The sequence below is a fragment of the Ammodytes marinus genome (genome assembly GCF_949987685.1).
Source record: "Ammodytes marinus genome assembly, chromosome: 10".
NCBI lineage: Eukaryota > Metazoa > Chordata > Actinopteri > Uranoscopiformes > Ammodytidae > Ammodytes > Ammodytes marinus.
The window spans coordinates 16,014,821-16,029,167 of NC_137214.1; the positions used below are offsets into that span (position 1 = coordinate 16,014,821).

The following is a 14,347-nucleotide window of genomic DNA, read 5'->3' on the forward strand; positions in this document are numbered from 1 at the left end:
TGCGCTCGGCACGAGTGGTCAGCCGTCAGCTGCCCAAACCGGCTCGTATTAACCTCCACAGGGCAAGGCAACCACCAGCTGTGAGAGCGCCCACCGTCCTGCTCCACCACCGATCCTGGAACATTACTGCCGGATCGGAAAAACAAGCCGAAACTTGCCGGTTAATGGTGGAAATAAATCGCTCACTAAAATCTCAAAAGTGTGTCAATTAAATAAAATGTTAAGCTGAATGTTGTGCTGTATATTTTTATCATAAAGAGCAGCGTACTACTTGCATAGCCTACATATTTAATACTTAGGCTCACATTTTAGAAGCGATGAATGAATGCAGCCCCCGTGCCACAGTGTCACCCCAGCTGCTCCAAGTCAGAGACAACTGCCCTTACGCAGTCCAATGCAGCGCTCCAAAGTGGCCCGTGTGCGCACTATTGAGTCAGCGCTCCTACTCAGTTGCACACCATGCTGCACATTTTAAAGTGCTTAATATGTTTATCTCGGTCGGAGCAAACACTGCATTAGTATTATCTACTAACAATAGTCCAACAAAGTCATCGGCTACCCGGCACAGCCCACACTGCAAGTCCATGCTGTTTTCAAACTTGCATACACGATGTGAGAGCTGGCGTGAGATTTGAGCGTACCCTACGCTCACGTCCAAATTGATAAATGCCAAGGTTTGCGTGGAAATGTGCGTACACCCACTTTTCTGGTGTACGCATGGTTGATAAATGAGGCCCAGTGTGTGCAAGGGCAGCATTTGTATGTAAACATCTGTATAAAACAATATAGAGAATAAAGAAACTCCTCTCACCTGAAGGTCTCAATGTCCACATACTCGCTCTCCTTTTTACCCAGGCGGTGTTTGATGAGGTATTCCCTTTGTCCTGCCTGGCTTGAGAACATAGTCTGTCTCATGCTGTTGGTGGTGGGGCTTTCGCACCATGACGGGGGCCTGTCCACGCGGTCAAACCCTGACCTATAACTACTGGAATGGAAAAAATAAAGTATTATTCAACACCAGCTGTGTTTTGTTAAAATACCATTTTAGGATACTGAGCCTTCTGCACTGCTGTGATTAAATCAAAACTGTCTTAACTGATGTAAAAGTAAATTTAGCCATGAAATACAAGTTTCCATTAAACCGTGTCATGAAAGGTTAACTTACTCTGATTTGGTGTTCGCGTTGAAGGAGTTGTCTTTGGCCTGCAGGGAGACAGCTCTGTCTTTGGGGATAGGTGGAGGAGGCAGAGGATTGGTTGGCGTGAAGGAGGCTTTGCGAGGGGGTAGAGGGGGAACAGGAGGAGGCTCCCTAGCAGCAACTATGCGATTCTGGTGGTTCTTCTTTTCCTCCACTTTGAGAGTGTGGTTGAAGTTGTCCTCAAAGCCAAAGTCTGAGGCAAGTGACTGAACTGGATCTTCAGAAAGAGTAACAGAGGCTTCAATCGAACAGACACAGCAACTAACTTGGAAAACAAAGATTTAATATAATACATGAGACTCGTTGAGGGTTTGGTCATCAATGTAACTACCTTTTTTGCATGTTTTTTTTTTTGTAAATACATTGTATCCGTATATTACCTGTGTTAGTCTGATGTGTTGACATGCTATTGTTGAGGTTGGGAGGCAGTGGCCTAGTAGATTTGGGTGGGTTGACTCCAGAGCCCACAGAGTTAGCAGCAGTCTTGTTTGCTCTTTGCGGTGGGATGGGGACTGGACCTCTCAGAGCGGTTGGTGCAATGGGCTCCATCGCTTTGGGTTTAGCGAGTGTGGATTCAACTGAAAAAATTATAAACAACTTTGTCAGAAGATAGAAGCTAATGTGCCTCATATAACCTTTGACTTACCTTAGGAAACTCACATCCTGTTTCCACTGGCCTCTCTGAAGTGTGTATGAGTTGACACTAGGGATGTGCACATATATATACATACATACATATATATACATATACATAAATACACATATAAAGTTTTGAAAAAAAATCATTTCACATCACAAATAACACAAACTATTTGGCATTGATAAAAGAGAGTCTGCAGAATGTGTCCGTTCCTCTCATTTTGTGTGTGTGTGTGTGTGTGTGTGTGTGTGTGTGTGTGTGTGTGTGTGTGTGTGTGTGTGTATCAGCCAGCATTGCAGACACGCCAAAGACACACATGCGCATTCACAAATTCACACATACAGGGAGTCGCCGTAAGGCTCCAGTCACAGCCACGGAAAAGTGATGAAAGATGACCTAAAGATTAAAGTTACCCGGTTGACACGAACTACGTTGGTAAGTAGCATCAGTGCAATAAAACGTTCGTTTGCAAACGTTCACACCCTTAGCTAACACCCAGAAGGGCAATGTTGGTGTAAAAGGAAGTACAGGCTTTAAAGCTTTAATGTGGCTTGTTGTTAGCATTGCAGACTGAAAAGGGCACTACTGAAAGTTTAGTGAGTTAAAGCAAAAGATAGTGGGAACTGGCTCAACAGGTTCTGAGAATATAAATAATGACTAACTAGGCCATTATGATCTCGCTTCAAAATGCATTTTATTTCCAGGGTGGTGCACGTAGAGAGTGTTGAACCCTCAACCTATAACAGTGCGAGAGTGCTCCCGGTGCTGCACACTGCAGCTGAATCACTAGACGCTCATCCAGTCGCTCGTCTGCCACAGCAGAAAGAGCACAGTGCAGCAGCCTCTCCCCACTTCCTTGACTGGGGTTACCTTTGGTTAGCTCAGTGGCTCACACCGATATATATACTGTGTGTCTAACTGGAAAGTGCCCTCCATCCAGCAAATTTACCCCCCAATGTCGGAGGTGCCTGGCAGCACACACACAGAAAAGTGCAGAATGCAAATCCTTTGAAATAAACTGAAAACACACCAGTCTACAATATGCAGTTAGTGTCTTCCTTATTTTGAATGGTGGCATCTTCTACAAATCAGATGAGCCATCATGTATTCCAGTCTGCTGCAAGAGCAACATTTCCAATGCATATGCTTTCAGAAAATGTATTAAATAAATAAAAAGACATGCCTTAAAAAGAAAGATAGTAGATAAGATAAGAAAATCCTTTATTAGTCCGACAGTGGGGGAATTTCAGGTTACAGCAGGAACAGGATAGTGCAAATAATAATAACAAAAGGTAGCACATAACACAAATCAAAAAAGCATCATCTTTGCCCAATTTATCATACTTCCTTATAAGCTGCGTCAAAATGCTCTAAAAAAAGAAAGTCCCTCTACTTTGCAGGAATTTTAGCATTGCACACTGGTTTTTTGCAATCACTGCTCATTCATTTGTATGTATCTTTGTATATTATTTAAATGGCTTAAACCTAATGATAAAATGACAGCATGATGTCATATGTGTTGGTACTTTCCGGCTGCATTTGCAGAGGTGGATCTGATTGCAGCCAAGCGTGTGGGTGGCGAGCGGTGTAATCGACCCTCGATGGATAAATGTTAGATGAGTGAATAAATAATTAATTTTCAAACTGCTTTAGACCGCTGACAGCCGGTGGAGTTTTACCTTTTTGCTGGGCACTCTTCACCTGGACCAAGAAAGTCTGAGTCCGATCGTCATCCTGGAGTTCCAGCAGCAGCTGTGGGGCTTTTTCTCCTTTGATTCGTATCTTAATACAGGCTTAAGATGGGAACATAAAACACACACTGACACTTACACACACATGTTGGAGACCTTTAGACTATGCAAACACATTAGAAAGCTGTCTGACTGTCGAAAAAACAAAGCAGAGTGATTGAATACTGAGACAATTCTGCATTCTTTCAGATAGCTATGGTAACTCATGATTAGCGCTTCCTGCTAAATAAAGGACTTAGCATTTTTCTGAAGGCATGCTCTAAAAATGTATTACGGTTGGATAGAGGCTGTATTGTAATAAGTTCCATGTGTTGGAGCTTTTTTTTTTTTCAACAATACAAGCCAATGTTAGTCTATCCAAATTGCTTGAAGGACAGAGACAACATATTTTCTGCATCATCTGATTGAAAACAGCAGAAAATGGAATAAGTTGAACCTAAAGAGAGGTAAATAAAAAAGTACTTACAATTTCCTGACAAGTTTATAAGAAGGGCCTCCTCAGCCTCTGAAATAAAAGAAGAGAGTGCCCATGCAGTTCAAAGGTCTGTTGAGGGAGTTAACCAGTGGTGTTATAAATCATTTCAACAGGAACAAGTTGTCATTTGTTGTCTTTTAAAAAATGTCTTCTAAGGAAATCCTCTACCTTTCACACCACTATGACTTGACAGTGCTGTGCATAGGTGTTAAAGAATGGTATATTGGACATAATGATACACATTTTTCTGAAGAAAACAACTAAATTTATAGTTTTGGCAACTTAAAATATTCAGAACATTTTAATATAAATTGCATACTTAAAACAGTTAATACTGGGAAATTGATACAATAAAAAAAAGGAAAACATTCACATACCTTTCACAATTTCAAAATTACCATTGATGGGTATAGACAACTGAGCCACTGGACGAGACGCAACAGCATCAGGGGTAGCCAAAACACCCAATCTGTATGAGAGCAGTACATAGTAACGCACAATATCAGCTCTTTGATGTTTTAACATAATTTAAGATTTTCAATAACAATAATCTAAAACTCATAACACATACAGGTGAGCTGCAGCAGTTAAATGTTTTTTTTTTTTTTTTTTTTCTCCATGCACAGCATTCGGTGTTAACATATTATATTACCGAAAATTGGAGATGCAACATATGGGTAAATGTAGTGTAAGGATTACATTGTTAATATCGGGCGAATAAAATGTGAATGTAAGATGTATCAAAAAAAATCTGAAATACACATGCAAACATGCAAAAAAAGGCTTATTTTTCTAATTTGCAGTTCAGTTGCTTTAGTTCAACAAGCAAACAATGAGTCAAAACTAAAAAGTGTTCTGCTTCAGTTTAGTTGAAAGGGAAAAAGGCCACTGTAGCAACCTGAAGCCCCTTCAGAGGAGCTACGCTTTGGGTCATTAAATTGTCAATAAAAACAGCCTCAAATCTGTGATGTGTGTTAATGTAGACAGGATCATATTTCCCTCAAACAATGGCTGACAATTAGCCAGGGTCAAAGAGGCACGCTGGGCAGTGCCCACACTTCCCCTCTACTTCACAATAAGTCTGATTACTCTCGAGAGGAGCGCTGCTTTGCTACAGTCCTCTGAAATCAGCAGGAGCCCCTTCGATGTCATGGACCAAATAACACAAACATGCAGCCCTGAAGTCAGCACAAATTTGTCAGATTTGTCAAATTTGTTTAGGTCTGTCAGCCTGTCAGACCTAAAGCTTCAACTTGATTTTTATTGTTGAGGATACAATTTATCGTTTCTATTATCTGTCCTCTGTAAACCACCTTGTCTCACCTTTAAAATAGTTATTTTAAATCTGTAAGTTAATGGTGCATCAAATATAATACAAACGAACCCCAAGAAGTGTGTATGTGTTTTTAGAACAGCTCTGTCAGCTGAGGACAGAGCTTGTGTTCCCATGTGAGTTTCATTAGAGTTCAGGGCTAAATGGAGGAATTCTGGCTAATGTGAAGTGAGCTAGCGTCGGAGTAATTATTTTCATCCTCAAACTAGCACACGCCACAACGTGCTACAAACTCATACAACACTGACAGTTTGACACACCCACTTGTCTTCCGTCAAGAGCATCCACATTCACAAAACAAACGCTCAAGCTGCCAAGACCCGGGTTAAAATCCTGTTAAGGAAACACTGAAGCAGATCCCTGTCCTACACCGTCCTGTAGCCTTTCTAACCACATGTATTTCAGCTTACACCTGACACTTAACACTCTAGTAACTATAACATGTAAGATTTGTTTCAAGTCATTGTGTCAGGTGCTGCATTATGCCGGGTCATCTGCGTACGACACAGAAAATAACTTTCATTTTACACTAGAAATGCATCAGTGTTGGTACTCTTCTGAAAAAACATCTGACCGGTTTGGATTTAGTCCCATGCTACTGCCTTTAATACTATACCATTCACTAACCAAACCCTAACACGCATAATTCAAACTGTACAATACAAATCACTGTGTCCATTATTAGTGTGATGCTGTCATCATGGTGGTACACACTCCTTTTTGATAGAATTAAATGGATTGCCTTTTGAAGCATTTGCGTAAATTTGCATTTGTATTGCATTCATATAAGGCCTTAAAAGCATCACATCCCCTCAGTTTAAGTCAATCTACACAAAAAAATACAGAACAGTTCCTAAATTAAAATGTCCGTCAGATATACCACAGCAAGTATCTATTTTAAAGATGGCAAGATTAAAGCGAAAGCTAAAAAGGAAACCGATTCTGCAGATGAACATCTAGAATCTCAATGTGTTCAGAGCTCCTGCAAAACTCAGACATCACCTGTGACAACTCACTAAATGTATCTACTAGCTGGCATACAGTTCAGGCATAAGATTCTCTGATACTTACATAAACTCTCCACTGCGCTCAATTAGTGTCAGTAGTCTGGGCTCCTTCTGGCCAGCTCTCAGCTCCTGAGCTCTCAAAGTGTGAGAATCACGATCAAGGAATTATTTAGACTGAGGGGTGAGAAAGGCGCTTGGACATACAAGCACTAGAGCTGTTATTTTAATTAACTGCAGAAAAAGCTTCATTTGTCAATGTACGCTTATGAACTAGTTATGCGTGTAGTTAGACTGAAAGCACTTTGAATTAATTTTCTCTGTTAGGACGAGCCAGGAGGCAAATTAATGACAAGTCATAAGTAGCCTAACTGGGTAAAAAAAAAGGGGGTAGAGGAGCAGCTCAGGTGGTTAGTGGCAGCCAACAAAACTAAATCAGGGCTAACGTTATTCTCCTCAAGAACAAGTGGGTTTAATAAGAAGTCATATTGTTAGTTGGGAGTTTCATTTAAAGTCAACTGTAGCCAAAAGAACAAGGTAAATTACCCCAGCTAGTTACTAAAACACAGTGTGTCGTATTTTGTTGTCTAATAATTTCGTCAAGTTAGCCGACATGCTAACGTTAGCCGACTAGCTAGAGCAGACAGAAAAAAAACACTTAGCAAAAAAGGTTTTGAATTAGTTCAAAGGATATTGCCAAGCACTCCTCGTCGCATATCCCCAAAGCGGTATCCATTCTTACCAATAAACAACAAATACCGCTGTATCATTGGCTACGACTTGGTGTTGGTTGAGTCCAGATGCGGGCGGAGAAAGTTAAATCCCCACCCGGCGCGGCGGCCTTCCGAGGGTGACAGCTGTTCAGCCGCCCGGTGTGCTAATGCTAAACGCCTGTTAGCTTCTTAGCCAGATGTTTGTTGTTGTTATTGGTGTAGTTGGTGTATGGGAAATGTTGAACAAAGCCGAGAGGTCAAAATATCCCAGTAAGTGTGCGCCATTGTTGAACAAACTTGAAAGATCCGGCTTGTGTTTTTAAGGGCATAGGCTGGTCAGACTACATGGCTGGCAAAAACCCTAGCTAGTAACGCTCGTTCCGTGACAGTTTGTCCCCCTCCCTCTGCCTGCTTGGTGAGTCGATGCGGCTTCATCGTCTCGGTTTTTAAATGCGGTTTGAAGCCAGTACGAGGCATATAACGCCACCTTCTGCCGCGGGGTTAATGTAGCTTCTTGGCCTTCCATTTTTCAACACAAAGGCCAAAGACAAAATTGTACGAGAGTATAACATCCCCACGACGGTTACAGGCCACTATTTAATTTTGGCCCCATTCAAATTCTAAACAATCTGGAAAGGAAAATCCGATAACAAATAACAATCCTATATTGATACAAATAGAATCCTTCTGTAGGCATACCCTGAGGGCCCAATAATTTAACACACAATTTGCATAAAGATATTTTTTAAATTTATATTTTGAGCACACTTTGCTGGTTGTAGCCTATAGGCTACTAGGCCTACTCTTACTCGGATGTAGCCCATCATTTCGGATGTAGGAATTTTCCTTGTAACTGAGTTACAGTGTTGTTACCTTTAGTAGAGGATCTGAGTGGCCTACCTTACTTCCACCACAATTGCTGTCCTATTTTGACATAGGCCTACATAATATTCGTAATAAATAGGCTAAATATCTTTTAAGGAATAGTCATGTTCCAGACAAGCTATGTGTTTTCTTCACCACATAAGTTATAATAACCCATGGCAATGGATCCAACTATTGTTGGTGTATCATAGAGGGCCATACGGGGAGATTTGAGAGGAGGCCCGACAACGTGATCAGGGGTAGCCTACACCCTAGGAAATACAGTAGCCTATAGCTAATATTGGATGTTACTTTTGTGTTTGAATATTATTAACAGTGCTGATAAGGCAAGCAGATTTGTTCACTGACTGACAGAGACAGGAATTCAAAAGTAACCACATTTTTATTTAAAATGGTAAATAATCTAAATGTGCATTACTGGGAAAAATGAGTAGGTAAATGGGAAATATTTTTTTATTACAGTCTTCAGCTACAATCTTATATAAAATCTAAAAGTCACAGAGTCTAATCTAAAATGGAAGTCCAACCTAAAACTAACAGACCAAAGCTGAGGCCAACTGCTAAGAGACAAGCCTGAGGAGTGTCTAGGGATGCTACCACTCACCTCAAGTGCCTCGAATCAATAGTCACTGCAATCAAAAACTGGTGAAAAATAATGCGTCGTTGTATCCCAGTGCTCTAACTCACATGCAAGTGAGACCTCACCATGGGTGCCATAGCCTCCCTAAAGTTTGGCAACCATCTCCAGCCTAAAGAAAAATAACTAATACAGAATTAATCAAAAACAATTAGCAAATGATTAACCCCAGTTGGTTTGATAAACCCAAAATCATTTTACAATGATATCATTGTAAATAATGCTAACAAACAATATACATTACGCAAAAGAAAACAAAACGGCAAAACAAAAGCTAAGCAAAACTACTGTAAAGCACTGTGACGGACATGAGTTATGAGCAGGAACATTGATTGTTTCATTTAAAGGACTTTTAGAGGCCAAACTCCACAAAAGCATCCACTATCTGACAAGGAATTAAAGTCACAGAAAATTAAGTTAATATGTTATCATACATGCTGTTTTAAAAAGTACCAAATGTGTGTTGTCCCAAATTGATGGATTGAAAGGATGTACATATTTTCCAGCAGGCTATGGACATCATCCTCGTGTTCCTATTTATAATTGTTCTCTTTACTGCTTGTCAGTTTTGGAAGAATTACCAAAACTGACGGCAATACCTCAATGTAGAAATAAAGTCTTAAAATGAGAAATCATGCATTCAAAACTTTACTTGAGTAAAAGCTATTTGCATCAAAATATACCTAAAAGGTTACTAATGATGATGAATGGCCCATTTAAGGATTATGCATATTATTGGATTATAGTTTATGATGCACAAATGCACACACCACTTTAAAAGGATGAGGCTACTTTGAATTACTTTTTGTACCGTGAGATAGCTTGTTAACATGCATGTCTGTCTGTGTTAGTTTTATCTTTCTTTATCCAGGGAGGTTTCACAGAAACCAATGCTGTGTTTGTTCAGGAATGTCCTGCTCCCGTTCACACACATTTGCACATGGAAGCTGTCCAGTACAACCACAGTCTCTCAGCTTCTGTCGGCCATTGAAGTCTCTTGCCTCGGCTCAGTGGTGTTAATGAGAGAGGGTTAAGTGCTGATTGATACTGATTAGTAAGAAATTACTAGTCTTGCATTTCTTATGCAGGTCTAGGGTTCAGACTGACAAATCCTCTTCTGTAACTAAATCCACCTTATTTATAGACCACAATTCTCACCCCACTATTATAATCTTTTTTATTTAGAGTGACTTGAACTATATATAGGGCTAATGGTATCTACACTTGACATCCTACAACCGAAACAAATGTAAGCAGAAAATAAGTTAAATTAACTGAGGCTGCATTTTGGCCACAATGTTATTCTGTATATATATCAAATAACTTTGAATTCTTTAACATATATGTTAAAGAATTCAAAGTCTGAGGTTAATCTTAATGATTATTGTAATTAACCAAGTAAAAAAAGACTTCATGTATTTAACTATTTATTGCTAAGAGTCATGTGTCATGTCATATGTTACAACAGTAACAGTCCTTAATTTACACATTCATGGTACACCATTTTGTGCAACCTTATACTTCCACCACTGTTAAAGCCACCTGGCCACGAATGACAATACACGGATAAAAAGGCACAGTTAAATAGTTTTTCAAAATAAATGTAATGTCGGCCCACAAATACAATTTCATAGCAGAAGGGTGCTTTTGAAGTAATTTCCCTCATACATGTGACTTCTCTCAAGTGTTGTAGGTTTTAATCTTGTGAATGGCGTAAGGGCTGGAGTCTCTATGGGGCCAAATGTCTCCGTTGGGCTGATCCCTGGTCTGCTCCGCCTCGCGCTCCACCATCTCTACCGTCAAAGTGGGGGGACTTAGGATGTCTGTTTTGCGGTAGGATTGCGTGAGGCGACAGAAGGAGGACGTGTCTGAGATGTCGTCATCGAACAGGTCATCCATGAGCTCCTTGCGGCGCCTGCGAGATGCTTTCAACTCTTGTTTCAGCTCGGAGACCAGATCTTTAACGTCCCTCACTATTGTGGAGCGTACACCAAACAGGCAGAGCAGGAAAACCAGACCAGCACAGATGCCGGAGACAAAGTACAGAGCCACTCGCTCTGGGAGACCTGGAAGAGAGGTGATGATCCTGGATAAAACCTCAGAGACTCTACTGGTGTTTATATTTGTGTAAACCAATCAACTATAAATTGCTTATTCTTTGCATAGCACATAGTTTACTTTCAAGAAGCCACTACTTTGTTTCCCGTCAGTATTTTATGACAATTGTATGATGTGACCTTGAAAGGTGCTTAATGATTGACCTACTTGACCACCTGATCTATCTTTTAGCTATAGTGCGTAACTTTTGTTGCCCCCATGAGGAATTGCGAGTACAACAACATTACGGAGCATATATGAGTAGATCGGTGATCTCTCATGGATTTTATACCTTCTGCTGTACGTCCAGGTTTTTTCTTAGAAGTAGAATCAACTGAAACATTTCTTGGGATCTTCTTGGTATTGTGCTCATGAGCCAGTGTCGGGGGCGACACCAACTTGTAAATGCTTCTATACAAATACAGAGACATTTTTTTGGAGCTGATAGGCTTAATCTACTACGTGTCCACTCGTTTGGTCATGGCTTGAATGTAACAGACATTAATTTATATGAAAAAGTTACACACTATAGCAGCTTTCACATAGGTCTACACTCAAATCGATTTTGAAACACTAATAAAATGAAAGGCAATGACTGGCTGACTGAAATGAAGGGAAGAACAGAATGCTTTGGAAAATGTTTAGCAGTATTGCAAAGCAGTCATGCAAAATTATGTTTTACTACATGAAAATGCAGTGGAGCGATTAAAAAGATACTGTATGTTTTTTTTATAATCATACTGTATCTACTGCACATGTTCATACTTTATTCTGTACTCTGTGTATTGACAAAAATGTGGAAATAATCTAATCCAATATGCACAGTTTGTGATTAAAGACACAAAAGCATCACAAATAGGCTTACTTCTATTTATCAATTGCCACCCCTCAATTTATCTGTTTGAGCTGCTCAGGTTAGTTTTGTAGAAATAAAAAATGACAAAACACTTGTATGACCCCTTAAAATATAGTTATTGATGCACAATGAAACAAATTATACATGTAACACTAGCCTGAGATCCACAGGCATCAGAGCACATACCCAGTATTTTTTCAATGATCTCCAGAGAGTTGGTTAAGAGAACGTTTTTAGGCCTGTAGGTGGGGCCAGTGTACCATCCACCTGCAGGTGAGAGGGGGTCCGGGCTCAGACGCCAGTCAAAGTCTGCTGCATGCAAAATAACCTGGGATTTTTTTTCTCTTTTTTACACTCACCGTGTGTGTAGTCTGAGATCATGAAGGGATCTGTTGACCCTCGACCGACATCTTCCAGAAGATACCGAGGCACTGAAAAGAAAATGAGAGGGTTTGTTTTTTCTAAATGATGCAGCACACCATATCAGTCACAAGCGCTAACATCCGATTTGTGACCTACCACAAGTGAAGGACACTCGCAGGTGTTTCCTGGTGTTGGGGAAGCATGGGTCTCCAAAGGTTTGAGTGTCTGCCAGCACTGAGCAGTTCATTCTGCCATGACATCTGCGTGATACCTTCCTCAGAGCCGATGGGGACAGACACTCTGGAATAAATTAAGTGAAATAAATAATATGTACTGGTAGGCTATATTGTTTTTGTATTGTACCATTATGGACTGGTTTTAAATCTCAACTTTGATAAGCAACATTACACCTGTGGTTAAACACATTCTTACGTATGATGCACCAGTAAAACGGATCATCAACTAGGCCTACTGCTTTATTAATGTAAACTAATACATGAATAGGTCACACACAGCAAAACTGATATTTCTGAAACTATATTGCAACAAGGTAGCACTTAAGCGCTCTGTTCCAGACCCATGTCAGCATGTGATCCAGGTTCCTGAGGACAGTGAGGACTGCCGTGCAGCAGGTGTCCAAACGTGGCGGAGTAGATCGCTAGGACAGTCTCATTTTTACACATGAGCCTCAGACGCTCGTTTTCACACACCAGCCTTGTTCGGTGGTGCTCTGAAAATACACATAATCATAGAGAAGGAGTATATCGATGAACATCTACCAATCTAGTCTAGTGCCTTAGCAACCTACCTGGTCTGCACTTGTAGGAGACAAGAAGGTATTTGCTGGTGAGAGGACAGGGGTCCTTCCCAAACACTGGACTCAAGACAGGGATGTGACAAGAATGGTGGTCCTGACACTCTGACAGCACTTTCTGCAAGGGGTGAGAAAAAGAAAGCCTTGATAAATGCATTCATCTGCCATGTGAGCCATGAAATTTTTTTGAGGAAAGGCATATTCATCTTGCTGTAGTTTGGTGTACCTCAATAGCAACCGGGGAAGTGCACTCTGTGTCCTCGTCCACAGTTAAGTTTGAGTTTGTGTTTGCAGAAGGGCATAAATGCTGACTACCAACACGTCGCCCATAGAAGGCAGACAGGACAGTCACAGAAGTCCTGGAGGGACATTCGACGACAAGTCTGTCTCCTTCACAGGCATGAGCCGTGTGGTTCTTCAGGATGGTGTGGAGGTACACTGAAAGAGAACAAAATATACTACTCATTTCTCTTTTATGAGTGGCTGAGTTAGTTAGCAAACTCTCATGGAAAAGAGAATAGTGCAACCTAAAGAAAATTTTGTGGGAATCAAAATGTTAGATAGATGTATGTGTGTGTGTGTGTGTGTGTGTGTGTGTGTGTGTGTGTGTGTGTGTGTGTGTGTGTGTGAGGTTAGATAAATGAGAGGCAGTACCAGGCACTCGCTCACAATGAACTATTATAAGGCCTCTTAGAGCCTGTACCCGCAGACTGTAATAAATCTGTGCTGAGGTCATCAGGTCAAATATAGAGATACACTTCAATCCTCACAATGGAGGAGTGTAATACATAAAACCACCTTTGGCTTTCTCTGAACATATCATCATTAGCATGATGTCATTCATCACATTTCACTGTCAGGAGTCAAAACAACTGAACTGTAGTTGATTGCTTTGGCAGTATTTGGTCATTTTCTGTGAGGACCACAGCTCATGACCCTGATTCTGGTCTTTCAGCATGAGTTGCACTGGCTGTTGGAAAAGCAGGATGTGCAGGGAAAAAAATTAAGGGATGCTTAATTGTTCTAAGTTGCTTCCCCCGCAAACCCTTCATGGCTGAAAAATACCCTGTCAGTGTTAGGCTTTCTCCTGAAAAAGCAAATAATTGATGTTGACAAGCAAAGCGCTTACCAGAAAAGTCCTGAGCCGAGTGTGAGGTGCGTGTCTTCAGAGCCAAAAGAAGAGATAAGAAGAGGAAACTCCATGGCATTGTCATTGTGCATATCCTGCACCACAGGATTTGTTGTAATGAGTTGCTGTGCTATAGACTGCCTAGGAGGGAATGACCAGTGGGTCAATGATGCCATTGTGTTGACAAGAAACAGCCACCCCCTCTCACAGTTAACTGCTTTGAACTGAGGTGACAGCTGAGCTCTGGTACATTTGATACGTACTTTCATTGTATAAGTAGAAATCTGTCAGCTTAGTCAACTCCAACACACATGTCAGCTTTTTTAGTTTATTAAAATTGCAGTATTTCAGTCACAACATCTTCATAGTGTGACCTCTCTTTTGACCGGTTGTGGGAGTTATGCTTTGGAACAATTTCTTGATGAAAAACAGTTGAACCATCTTACTAGCAC

General features: G+C 40.7%; 2 protein-coding genes across 2 annotated transcripts in view; both read right to left on the reverse strand.

Moving 5' to 3' along the window:
- The window catches only part of ocrl (OCRL inositol polyphosphate-5-phosphatase), a 20,632-nt gene extending 14,101 nt beyond the window's left edge, over nt 1-6,531 (reverse strand). The window contains exons 1-7 of the mRNA XM_080035866.1: nt 6,469-6,531; nt 4,442-4,533; nt 4,056-4,094; nt 3,518-3,631; nt 1,579-1,776; nt 1,166-1,415; nt 812-985 (exon numbers count right to left, since the gene is read on the reverse strand). Of these exons, the coding sequence (XP_079891992.1) occupies nt 812-985; nt 1,166-1,415; nt 1,579-1,747 (593 nt within the window). The 5' untranslated portion in view covers nt 1,748-1,776; nt 3,518-3,631; nt 4,056-4,094; nt 4,442-4,533; nt 6,469-6,531. The remainder of the gene's footprint in view (nt 1-811; nt 986-1,165; nt 1,416-1,578; nt 1,777-3,517; nt 3,632-4,055; nt 4,095-4,441; nt 4,534-6,468) is intronic.
- Nucleotides 6,532-10,316: 3,785 nt separating this feature from the next.
- LOC307256951 (protein eva-1 homolog C) lies at nt 10,317-13,980 on the reverse strand (the record flags this gene model as incomplete). The annotated part of the gene is made up of 8 exons (XM_080036066.1): nt 10,317-10,702; nt 11,776-11,856; nt 11,949-12,020; nt 12,109-12,252; nt 12,530-12,682; nt 12,761-12,884; nt 12,993-13,204; nt 13,896-13,980. 8 exons carry the CDS (start codon nt 13,978-13,980, stop codon nt 10,317-10,319), a joined length of 1,257 nt encoding a protein of 418 aa, XP_079892192.1.
- Nucleotides 13,981-14,347: the final 367 nt, after the last annotated feature.